This window comes from Danio aesculapii, chromosome 5 (assembly GCF_903798145.1).
Source record: "Danio aesculapii chromosome 5, fDanAes4.1, whole genome shotgun sequence".
Lineage (NCBI taxonomy): Eukaryota > Metazoa > Chordata > Actinopteri > Cypriniformes > Danionidae > Danio > Danio aesculapii.
In genome coordinates this window covers 67,438,938-67,452,502 of record NC_079439.1, presented here as the reverse complement: position 1 = coordinate 67,452,502, position 13,565 = coordinate 67,438,938, and the positions used below count along the sequence as shown (strand labels likewise).

At 36.5% G+C, this 13,565-nt stretch overlaps 1 protein-coding gene across 1 annotated transcript in view; it reads left to right on the top strand.

Annotated features, from left to right (window-relative positions):
- Positions 1-13,565, top strand: part of hip1rb (huntingtin interacting protein 1 related b) — a 67,912-nt gene that overhangs the window by 9,500 nt on the left and 44,847 nt on the right. Inside the window, exon 2 of the mRNA XM_056458762.1 lies at positions 11,618-11,681. Coding sequence (XP_056314737.1) covers positions 11,618-11,681 — 64 coding nt within the window. The remainder of the gene's footprint in view (positions 1-11,617; positions 11,682-13,565) is intronic.

Below are 13,565 nucleotides of genomic sequence, written 5' to 3'. Positions count from 1 at the left end.
AATACTGAAACATTTTAGAATGATCAAAATAACATTTCAGATGTTTTACAGTGTGCTCAGCCTGCTGGTTTGTCCATTCACAAACATTTCCACCATCAGATCTCTAATAACAAAATCCCATGAACTTTTTAATGCGCATACTGGAGATTGTTCGGTAAAAGTGTTTCCATCGCAGTTTATGCTCATCTTTTCTAATCGTATAAAAAGTTTATCCTACTCAGTTATGTATCTTGGCGTTTCCATCAATCGTGTTTTTATGCGCATACAAGTAGATGGATGGAAACATAGCTCATGTCTGCAGCTCAAAATATCTTAATTAATGTTCCAAAGGTGTACAAAAAGCTAGAATGCCATAAGATTGAGTAATTAATGACAGCATTTAATTTTTTTTGGGTGAACTATCCCTTTAAAGATACCCAATAAAATGAGAAACCTGGAAAATAAACCACAAGATAATTTTAGAACGCTCTCATTAACATGATAATGTTAATCGATAACATAATATGATATTAAGAATTCAACCAAATTAATTTCTTGTCGTTATGTACACACTTTTCAAACTTTCTTTTTTTGCAGTATGTAGCACAAATGATATGTTAGACAGAAAGTGAAAGACTGAAAGGCTCAGTCAGCATCCACTTTCATTTGCAACTGTTGTCTGAAAGTAAATGGGGACGCTGGCAGTCATTGTTGTTCACTATCTCCTTGTGTGTTTCACTACATAAAAGAAAGCCATACATGTTCAGAGGAGAAGAGATATATTCATTGTAATTCTTACATAAGGGTTGCACGGTGGCTCAATGGTTAGCACTGTTGCCTCACAGCAAGAAGTTCACTGGTTCGAGTCCTGACTGGGCCAGTTGGCATTTCTGTCTGAAGTTGAGTTCTGTATGTTCTCCCCGTGTTGGCGTGGGTTTCCTCTGGGTGTTCCGGTTTCCCCCACAGTCCAAAGACATGCGCTATTGGTGAATTGGATTAACTAAACAAAAATTGGCTGTAGTCTATGAGTGTGTATGTGAAAATGAGAGTGTTTCCCAGTACTGGGTTGCAGCTGGAAGGCCATCCGTTGCATAAAACATTTGCTGGAATAGTTGGCGGTTCATTCCCCTGTGGCGACCCCTGATAAATAAGGGACTAAGCTGATGGAAAATGATCACAAAACTATCTGAAGTGATTCACACAACAGATCGATGAACTTTTCTCACACACAGGTCAGACATGCCGCATAGTGCTGTGTGTTTACTTTGCAGCTCTGTGTGTTCTGTGTCAGTTTGCCGTGAGCCGTCACGTGGGTAGGATCGTCCCAGCATTGACAGATGTTGCCAAGCAACATAAGGGCTTTGTGTTATCTCACTGTGAAGCAAGTATGTGTAGCAGAGGTGGTCAATATATGTAGGCCTATTATAGGGAAGTCCTTGCGTAAGTTGCGTCAGGAAAGGCAGGATAATATGTGGTTTATCCAGTGTGGCGACTCTTAACAGGAACAGTCAAAGGAGAGAGATAGAGAGAGATTTCATTGCATGAATGTCCTTGCTTCAGGAGATGTTGTATGGAAGCTAAAAGGAAAAAACAGTGTGTATTTTACAACAAAGATAGTGCTTACTTACACATTGCTTTGGCTCAAAGTACAGCGTTCCCACGGGTCATGGTCATTTTAAAAGGTCTATTCCAGACATTGAAAGTTAAGCAGTTTTATATATTTTGTTGTCCTTGTCATGGATTTTTGTTTGTCATTTTAGATTTTATTTTATATTTATTGCTTTTTTTTTTTTAATCAAATTGTTTCATATGTTTCGATTATTACCCAGCAGACACACAACGTCATATTAGATATAATATTAGGTTAGATTTAGGCTACCACCATCTAAGGTTATTTTGACGTCCAATAACGATGTGAAATGACGTTGATATTTTGTTGACTTTAGGTTGTGTTGAAAAGTGACCAAAATACAACGTTGGGCCAACATTTTAAACCTACGTCATATTGACGTCAAATACTGACATTTATTCTTCAGGTATGGCAACCAAAATCCAGCGTCTGATAGACGTCATAGTGGTAACGTCCACACAAAGTCAATCTGTAACCTCATTAGACGTTGATATTTGGTTGATTTTAGGTTGTGTTGGAAAGTGACCAAAATACAACGTTGAGCCAACATCTTAAACCAACGTCATATTGACGTCAAATACTGACAATTATTCTTCAGATATGGCAACCAAAATACAACGTTGAGCCAACATCTTAAATCAACGTCATATTGACGTCAAATACTGACGATTATTCTTCAGATATGGCAACCAAAATACAACGTTCAGCCAACATCTTAAATCAACATCGTATTGACGTCAAATACTGACGATTATTCTTCAGATATGGCAACCAAAATACAACGTTGAGCCAACATCTTAAACCAACGTCGTATTGACATCAAATACTGACATTTATTCTTCAGGTATGGCAACCAAAATCCAACGTCTGATAGACGTCATTGTGGTAGCATCCACACAACGTCAAGCTGTAACATCATTAGACGTTGATATTTAGTTGTTTTTAGGTTGGACGTTGGAAAGTAACCACAATGTAATGTCAGTCCGACGTTGGGCATAGACATCGGTCTGACGTTGGGTTCTGACGTCAACCCGATTTTCATTTTCAATCAAAATGCAACGTCCCTTTGATGTTGGGGTACAACTTCAATATGATGTCATGTTGACATCCTGTGCCTGCTGGGTGTTATTAGGGCTGCAACTAATGAGCATTTTGATCATTTGATGTATTACTTATTATAAAATAAATGGGTAAATCAGCGCAATATTTACGTATAAAAGTATTCTTTAAAAAATGCAAAAGCCACGTATCGAGTTTAATGATCTTACATTATGACATTTTAAACTCTTAAATAAAAATCAACGTTTGTTTTTGAGCAGTAAAACGTCTTTAAATATCCAAAATTAAAAAACAAAAACAAATGGTGGCTCAGTTGTTAGCACTGTCGCCTCACAGCAAGAAGGTTGCTGGTTCGAGTCCTGGCTAGGCCAGTTGGCATTTCTGTGTGGAGTTTGCATGTTCTTCCCACGTTTGTGTGGGTTCGCTCCAGTTTCCTCCAAAGTTCAAAGACATGCGCTATAAGTGAATTGGATTAACTAAATTGACCATAGTGTATGAGTGTGTGTGTCTGTGTATGGGTGTTTTCAACTACTGGATTAAAACATATGCTGGATAAGTTGGCGGTTCATTCCGCTGTGGTGACCCCTGATTAATAAAGGGATTAAGCCGAAGGAAAATTAATGAATGAGAAAGCAGGACAATTGTACTTCTATTATAGACACATTATGAAATTAGGATACAGTATAAACATGCTGAAAATAAGGTGTTAAGTAGCAGAATTTGTTAAAATATAAATAATAATAATTAAGCCACAAATATTTATTTTCAAAACAGAGGTAAAAATCGGAAGAACAGTTAAACGTTCACTGCTCAGTGCACAAATGTCCCAGAGTTCAAGAAACAGTTTAAAGAAAAGCATTAAACTAAACTATTATACGATGAAAATGACTGCTAGGCTACTTCCATTGGTTCTTCGTAGAGGCATTTAATGTAATATTTACTCACACCTTGTAGGGATATGGGGCACATGCTTTTTCCTGCAGCTGGTTCTGTACCCTGTACAATGCGCTAGTGACTGTTTATCTTGCCATCATGCATTCTTGACAACGAATATTATTACTGATAATTTGCGATTTTGAGCATTTGTTGTTGAAGCCCTAATTGATATTGTTAGACTTTTCTCAAAATTTATGCAAAAATTTCTTGTTGTTTTGCTCTGAAAATATACACAAATTTACAGAAGACCTCGAGAACCATTGGTTTCTATATAAAGGGAACACTGAGCGAAACAGAGAGAGAAAATGTTACCTCTTGACCATAATAACTCATCATATTTGAGACATAAATGAATCAATTGATCAATATTAACAAAACTGTTAAAATCTCTTCAACGTGTTCAAATGTCAAATTTCAAAAGCTATTTGGTTGATTTTTGCGTTAAATTCATCCATCGCAGAATCACAAAATTCTGGAGGAACTGCTCAACACAACAGCTCCCTGTTTTTATTTAGTCAGTGAAAGTCAGGGCAGCTGTCTTCGAGCTTATCTTCGAACCCTACACATTGCTTTGGCTCAAGGTATCCCTGTATCTTTTTTTACATAACAAACCATCAAATAATAAAACAATACATCACCAGAGACTGTAAATTACAACAATAGGAGGCGTTTTAAAACAGATTATTTGAGTTGTAAAACTGCAACTACTGCCATACAATTAAAGGATGGTTTATGGTTGTCAAACAACAAAACACATAAAAAGAAAGTGTAAAACTTTATAAAGGACTTTTCTGGTGGTGTTCCTGTGGCACAGTTTCACACGGTTGTCCTTTTTTATGAAATAGGTTAAAGTATGCCGTTCTATTGACTGAGAGCAGAAAGGACAAACCCAGTACTGGCTCAGGTTTCCCTCAGTGTTGAGTGTCTCAGCTGCATGCTGTTGCTTTCTGTTTGGTGACACAAAAAGACAGTAGACATAATACTGTAAGGTCTTCCAAGGACATTTTTTTATGTCTGTTCATTCTTCAAGGCGTCTTCTAGTGATATAAGTGCTGTTCCTCTAGGGTTGGTGCGGTTCATTGAAATTTCAATTTTGGCCTCCAGCTATAGGGCTGAGTGGTGTGACCGTACTTGTTCATAGAAGGAGAAAGTTTATTAACGATGTCTTTCACAGCGGCATGGAGGCTTAGTGGTTAGCACTGTCACTTCACAGCAAAGAGGTTGCTGGTTTGAGTCCCGGCTGAGCCAGTTTAACATTTTTGTGTGGAGTTTGCATGTTCTCCTCGAGTTGGCGTGGGTTTCTAAAGACCTGCACTGTAGGTGAATTGGGCAGGCTAAATTTGCTGTAGTGTATGAGTGTGTGTAAATAAGTGTATGGGTGTTTCCCATCCCGGGTTGTGGCTGGCAGGGCATCCACTGCATAAAACATATGCTGGATAAGTTGGCGGTTCATTCTGCTGTGGAGACCCTTGAAAAATAAGGGAAATTTCTGAATGAAAATTAGTAAATGATTAAAGAAAAGAAAAGACTTATTTGATTATTTTGCATTTTATTTTTAAACTTATAAATGTAGTAAACAAAATATGACTTTAGATGAACAACAAATTTCACAGTGTTACGTGGACAGACTTTATTATTGTAAACATTTCTCAGGTAACATTGGATATAAAATAAATCCTAAGTAACAGGAAACGATAACTTAATTATGTATATATAAGTATATAAACACTTTAAGGAAATATCAAACAGTTTTACTTTCAAAAATACAAAATATAAACAATTACAATTCCTGTATTAATATTGGAAGTGATTACTTAATGTTAAAGGCATAAAGCAGCTGGCAACGCTGCCAGTTTGCAATAGACCCTTTTCACATGACGTCATGCGGTGTCCGGTTTCACTCCACGCAGTGTATGTTTACTTCCGCCTACACAGAACTCCTCATTTAAATAGTTCACCCAGTCAGCTGCATGTTTACTAGAGATATTGTTAGATTGTCACTATGGCTGTTTTCTAACAATAAAGGCTGCATTTCAATTATAAGATTAAAATTATGATATAAAAGGTGTACAGATATTAAATTAAAACCACCCAGTCGGTGGCGGCAGGTCACTGTCTAAAGGTCTTAATTCATTCGAATGGAGAAACTGAAAAAATTGAAACTGATTGCATTTATAGATTAAATGCTTACCAGATAATGTGATAAAAATTCAATAAAGAATTTTACTCTTGCTGGAACATTCACATAACAAATAATGTACATTTATATTCATAGGAGCAACAAAGTAAAAATAAATCCATTATTGAGTAAATAAACTGAATTAATAAGAGAAAAGTTTGCAAACATATCACTTTCTTGATAAACAATAGCTTATTCCTATTATTAATAACTTAAACAATCATTTTCAAACTCAGAAAGCAGTCGAGTATTGAAAGAGAAACATTTGGACACATGCCCAATACTTTAATAGTCTTTTCAAGAGTTCACACTTAGCTGATGATTGATTATAAAGCTTGTTTGGCATGCTGTCCCGGGAGAGAGCTCTGAGCTTATGAGATCCTCGAGCCCTGGGCTCCCTCCCGTTTGCAGGGTGAGAGGGGAGTTTGAGCTTAGGTAGATCTTGAAGACTCCCTCCGGCTTATTTGTAGCTAAGTGACGGATATGGATGACTGAGGAGAGGTGTACTCGCTGAGAGCTTGACTATGGTATAAAATTAGTTGGTTTTCATTTTAATTAGGGTGCGTGTTATTTGGACTGTGGGAGGAAACCGGAGAACCCGGGGAAAACCCATGCGAGTGCGGGGAGAACAAGCGAAAGAAATGTCGTCTGGTTTAGTGGGGACTTAAAGCAGAGGCAACAGTGCTAATCACTGGGCCACCGTTTCGCGCATTTAAAAAGGAGGGAAAGTAGGGTTGGGTGGTTGCTGCGTTGCCAATAGGGGGAAGTGAATTGACGTCGAAGTCGCGAGGCTCTATGGTGCATCTTTTGGCTGTGGCCACTCCCACTCATTTACATTTCATACACAGAATAAAAAATCCTTTTAATGTTCACATTTTATTCCACGGCAACAATATATACTGCACAATTTATTGTTTCAGCATCGATATCGCAATGTGATCATTCACAATAGACACATCACGACTATACACGATGTTGAATTGATCATTTCTGTGACTATGTGAGGGTTTTAAAAGCATTCGGGCCTAAGAAATTGCACCGTTTGTAACTTTGACAAATTAATAACGATTAATTTTATTAAACTGTTTATAAAACAAAGACTATGCAGTATTATTTTACATTTAATTATTCAATTACTGTATACCTGAATACAGATCAACTTCTTGCAAAACAATAAAAAGCTGTTTATTTAATTTGTGGGTTTTTTTTTTTCATTATTCAATTTATCTATGCTTGTAAATTGTTTCTTATATTTTATGCATACGCACTCCCATGCTGAATCATCCCAATCAATCTAAAATTATAAATTCCTTCTAAACAGTTCAATTCAAGTCATCTAGTGAAATTGTAAAAATTTGTTTCTTTACAATTTAAAACGGCATCTTTGGAGATCTTTTCTGCTGGAGATACTGTTGTCCTAAAAAACGTAAATAAAAAATCTAACACATACCTTAGTAACGGTATTACAAAAATTTTTGGTGGTTTTAAAATCTTGACTTTTCCAAACCGCGATTTACCTTAAAAATGATTATTGCCTCATGCCTACTTCCTATCACAATATACTGTATATTGCAGAATAAAAAAATCACAATGTTAGATTTTCCAATATCATGCAGCCCTAATATAGATCGTCAAACTGCTCAGCCCTACCTCCAACGATTATGATTATTGCTATGATTATTGCCTAAATAATAAAGTCCTTTAGCCAAATTTCAAAATTATCTTATCAAAATTGTGATTTGCAATTTAAAATGTGATTTACTACCATTAGCTACCAAGCTACAGGTTTGATGTGATGGTTTTAACAGCACCAAAGAAAGACCAAGCATAATCACAAAGTACGCTACACTATGCTACTGTTTATTTAAAACCTCATAAACATTGTTTGCATTTTCCAATAAAGTTGTCAGTTGTCATTACAAGTTAAGAAAATAACTACAGTAATTTAAATTCAATTATTTATATTATATAAAAAATCTTATGTATAAACTAAAGATATATAAAATCTTTACATTTAGATTGTGTTACTGTTACGATGATAGGAACTCTGACAACAGAGTACGTATCCAAACGCAGGTTTATTAAACAGAGATGGTCAGGCAAGCAATGGTCAACACAGGGACAAACAGATGCACACAGGAAATCCAGAGTCGTTGTCAAATACACAGGCGAATGGTCAAAAGGCAAGCAGCAGACAGGAATAAACAATAAAACACAGCGAGGGTCAAACACGGCAAGACAAGGCAAAGGAAAACGCGTTGTAATCATACCTGCCAGCATTTGTCTCTAAAAATCCGGGAGACCGTTTGTGGTGGTGGTGGTGGTGGTGGTGGTGGGGGGGGGGGGGGGGGGGTGTTTTTATGTCCAGTACCATTCAGAGACTTTACAGGGGCTGGAAAGGGTTGGCGGAGCGGAGCGATCGGAAGGGGTGCTTATGCACCGGGCACCGGCTTCCATCGGAATTGTTGCCGATCCGTGGGTGTTACAGATTGTACCAAACCACTAAAGACTGGGGGAAGGGTGTGAATTTTAGGGAGTTTTCTGGGATAAATGACAAAATGGGAGGTGGGTCTGAAATACGGGAGACTCCCAGGAAAAACGGGAGTGTTGGCACGTATGGTTGTATTGTTCACAATTCAGTATAACAAGACTCAGCAATGAAGTGTGCGTGTGTGCTGTGTATATATATAGTTTTTGTAATCAGTGCATAATGATCCTCCGGCTGTGAGTGTTTGCAATTAGCGGCATCTGGAACAGGTGCGTGTGAGCGGTGCATGACTGGAACTTGTAGTCAATGTAATGGCAGATTTGTACTCCGTTAGCGATCTACGTGTATATCAGCAATCTGCAGCCGCTAGGATCATGTGCTTGCGAACTGTCAGAACTTTCAAAAACTACAGTCAACATATTCCTGTGAATATAGGTCATGTATTTTGATGCATTTGAACAAAACAGATTTATTAAAGGGAAATATTTAATAAAATAATATTTATGTCATTGAACATCTTTAGAAATAAAAATGTAATTCATGCAAAATATTAGGAAAAAACAATTACAAACTACAAAATTTCAACAAAATTTGATATATTTTGTGTTTCTCTTGAATTTTGTTCGTTTTTTAATTTTTATTTAATATTTTTCTCTAACACATACATTTCGGTGTACCGATTTTGGATCGTTATGATGAGTTATTTCGTTAGATTAGCTTCAGATTTGGCTTCAGTACTGACTAATCTAATGTATATGCACAAATATAATATTGTAAAGCTTCCTATAGACAATATTAATTTAAATGAGAGATTTGTGAGGGGTGTGCTTATATATGTTGATAGCGCATCTAAATATCTGCAGCTTATGCAATTAAAAAATTGCACCCTTTCAAATCGCGATTTTGGTTAAAAACGATTAATTGTGCAGGCCTTTGATTGGTTATTAAAGTGTAGAAAGCAGGGTCTTAGTGCCTCCCCACTCTCTCCCGAATGGGGCCTGTTATGACAGTTAGCCAATAGGCAGACCATCTGTCTAAGTCTGAATGCCAGTGTTGGCACCAAACTGCTCAATTCCTCGTGGTGACATGCTTTGTTCTGCACAATCTGCTCTTTGTGCTGTTCATGGCCTTCATTTAGTTCTCCTTTAGTTCTCGCTAGTTTTGTGGCCAACTAGCACATCTCACTAGCACGTTAATGAGCCATAGATCAACACGCCAAGTCATAGTGTGTGCATCAGAGAGACCAGATCATCTCTAAGCTCTTTTATTATATTTCTCAATAAATTTGTTGCTGTTTGTTCAAACTACTCATTTGAAATGAGTTTTTTGCAGGACAACTTAATTGTTTAATCTTCAATCCACTTAAATTTGTAAAAACTAATAAATTAACCTAATTATTTTATGTTGTCGCAACACAAATCGATTGTCTGGAGCAATTTTTAAATTATTTTTTATTTACAAGTATAGATTTAATACTTGTATAGTAATGCATATTTATTTGAAAAAACAGTGAAATGAATGTTTTTACCGCATAAGCCAGTGTCGGTATGTGAGTTTTAAATTATGTATTATTGTGAAGCCACATTTTGTCTTTGTACATACGGTCATATCTCATTCCCAAATGAAGCAAAAACTCCAAAAAAAAAGAGGCAAAAATAAATCTAAAAAAAGAACATGTCCAGACCATTCTGTGCAATAAACTACCTTCTTTTTAATGATGTTATTGAGCTTCAAGAGAGCCCTACTTTGATTATAGTTCATTTTTGCAGTTATTAATTGCACTTTAAAACATATTTGTGTTCTTATTTTTTATTTAGTTATACATTTTTGTTCAATTTTTGCAGTGTTTACATCTTTATTGCTGCATATAATTTATTAAAATGAAAGTTTTATTTCATAAAGCATAAGTTGATTTTAAAATGCATCTACAGGTTTTGATTATTAGATTATTTTCTAATCACTGAGGATTTCTTTGAAGGCTTAAAATCTTGTCTCATCTTGTTCTTGTAAACCCACACTCTTGTCTCGTCTCATGGGCAGTGGTGGAAAGAGTACTGAATAATCATACTCAGGTAAAAGTACCATTACTTGCCTAAAAATGCAGTACAAGTAGAGTAAAAGTATCTGTTGTAAATATTACTCAAAGCATGAGTAAAAAGTACTCAAGAGTAGTGAGTAATGAGTATTGTGCTTTAAAAAGCTGATGCATTTACATGTAGTTTGTGGATGTGTGTAAACGTAACATTCTGTAGTGCATTTAGTTATTCACCAGCAGGCACAAAACATCAGAAAATGTTAATATTAGGTTAGATTTAGGTTGTGATATCTAGCCAGTGTCTAAGGACAACTTTATTTTGACGTCCAATAATGACGTCAAATGACGTTGATATTTGGTTGATTTTAGATTGTTAGAAAATGACCAAAATTCAACGTCAAGCCAACATCTTAAACCAACATCATATTGATGTCAAATACTGACGTTTATTCGTCAGGTGTGGCAACCAAAATCCAACATCTCATCGATGTCATAGTGGTAACGTCCACACAACGTCAAGCTGTAACATCATTAAACATTGATATTTTGTTGGTTTTAGGTTGGACGTTGAACATTGGTGTTGACCTGACGTTGAGTTCTAACGTCAACCTAATTTTCATTTCCAAACAAAATGCAATGTCCATGACGTTAGGGTACAACGCCAATCTAGTGTCATGTTGATGTCTTGTGCCTGCTGGCTGTTTAGGGCCATTTCGGTCATCATACAGTAAACATTCAACATCTTCTCATCAGTGGCATGCATCTAAACAGTCTCTGGGTCAATGCGTGTAAAGATTTTTTACATCTTCTTGGACACTTTTAATGCTTCTAAACAGTTGGCTGCAATTATAAAGCACATGTCTTGAGGTAGTTTATTATGATGCGATTTACCTTCTATGTGCGATTTGATTGGACAGGAATCAAAGGACTGATTTTTCACCATAGACAGGAAAAAATTAAGTAGAGACTGCAGGTTGAAGGAAAGTAATGGAGTAAAAGTACAGATACAGCACTAAAAATGTACTCAAGGGTAAGTAAAAGTACACAGTTTAAAAACTACTTAGGAAATTACAATTCTTGAGAAAAACTACTCAATTACAGTAAATTGAGTATTTGTAATTAGGTACTTTACGCCACTGCTCATGAGATATGTCTCGTCACACACCTAACATAGGCAGAATAAATTTTTTTGTGCATTTCTTCCTGTTTTCAATCTCATGTCCCATGCATGAAATGCATAGAGAAAATGATATTACTACACAAAGTCCTTAGTAATTTTTTTCTACTCCTCTTTTCTTCTTTCCACTTTAGCTCAGCAGCATCAGCAAGGCAATCAATTCCACAGAGACACCACTGAAGGAGAAGCATGCACGCAGTATCCTTAATTCAGACATCCATTTGTCATTGTTTATTCAACTATTATTAAACCTCCAGGTAGGTCAACTGCAGTATCTCACTGGGCCACATGTCCATATCCACACTATTGTTTTCGATTCTTTCCATCAGTCACACTAAAACGACTGACAACGCTTTCATTGATGAACTGCGCATGCGCACAGACATAAGACGCTTTTACCTGCATCATATCTGCGTAGTGTTTATTTACTTTCCGTCTCTTTCAAACGTTGTGGCAAAATGTCGAAACATTTGTTTATTTCCGCTACTGAACAACCAGTAAACAATTTGTGTTTGAGCTCTATAGTGTGACCTATCTGGTCGCATGTGCAACCTAATTTCTGAATGGTCGCACCGGTGTAATTAGCCATTCAAGGGCACAAAATAAATAAATAAATGAAAAGTCTTTCCGACTGTTCTTTAACAGACACACATTAGGCATATGTCATGGTGTAAAGGTGCTGTATATAAGATTTGACTCTTCTAAAGCTTAAAATAACATAATATGTTTGCAGATATTTAGGAAAAACATGTTAAGCGAACATTCTTGTTTATCTGAAAAACAATTCTGAAGTCAGATATTCTGCTTTGAAAATATGAGTCACATGCCAGAACACTGTCTTTGTTTTGGTTCTTTGCATGGAGAAGCAATTTGGCTGTTTGCACCACCCCAACACGACAGAAATTTAAATACAGCCATTCAGAGACACAGAATATGCACTCACTCGCGAAATGGTAAGGTTTATAATCTATTTAATACATATTAAACCTCTTTAACATTATTAAATGTTGATGCTGAATCACTGATATGTGTTGGTTTGCATTATTTCACAGTTCTGAGGTGAACTATCTGCTGCTGCTTTCAGTAGCATGACAATAAATGTCATGTAAAATGGCATTTAAACTCACATTGTTAGCCTTTAACACTGAATAAAGCACGTGAGGTGTACCTGAGGTTATCATTGTCAGGTTTCTGTTGTTTAGCTGTGAGAGAGAATCCGTTTCTAATATATAAATTTCAGGTGTTGGTATAAGAACAAAGTCATTTTAATAGGTAAAATATTCCTTCTATTGCTTGCTGTTGTTTTTATTTAGAACATGGTTTAAATCAGCCTTAAATCAACCATTAGACTCGATAGTCAGGCACACTCCTGTTGGTCCTCAATTTGGCAACCTGCACTTGCATGTGTTTTGATCCAGGAATACAATCCCTAGTTCAACCACTGGGTGTCAAACTTACATACTTACAAGGCGCAATGACCAGAAAAAAAGAGCGGACGCTGACTAACAGCTGATAATTAAAGAGTGCTCTTTTATCTATTGCTGTATGTAATCTGTTCGCAGCTTTTGACAAGCTGTTTTACTATAGTTTATGACAGAAAGGTTCTCATTTGGCCATCTTCTTTTGATATATAGGCTTTTTCAAACCAGTCGGCATCTTAATGTCATGTCCATGCCGTGATTTATGCGTTAATTAGTTTATATTGGTTACGTGGTGGACATTGCACTCTCTCGCTCTCGTTTACATGCTTGAATACCTGTGCTATATGACAATATAAAAGCTGTTTTAGTCCTCGTGTATGAGATTTAAGGTTTGAGACTCGGCTGAAGTCTGTTCTGAAATGAAAGCGTCAGACTTGGCGTCATTCGCTACGGTTTTTAATGACGCGCGACTCGCATTGACAGGTAAAAATCCGATCTACTTGCTTACACTGCAGACACGAGGGCACAGATCCGATTCATATCGGATAAATTTCCACATATGAACAAGGCCTGAATCTGATTTGAGTAAATCGGAATCCATGTGATTTGTTCCTGCTTACACGTACATGGGCCATATCCGATCTGTGCCACATGGGAGAAA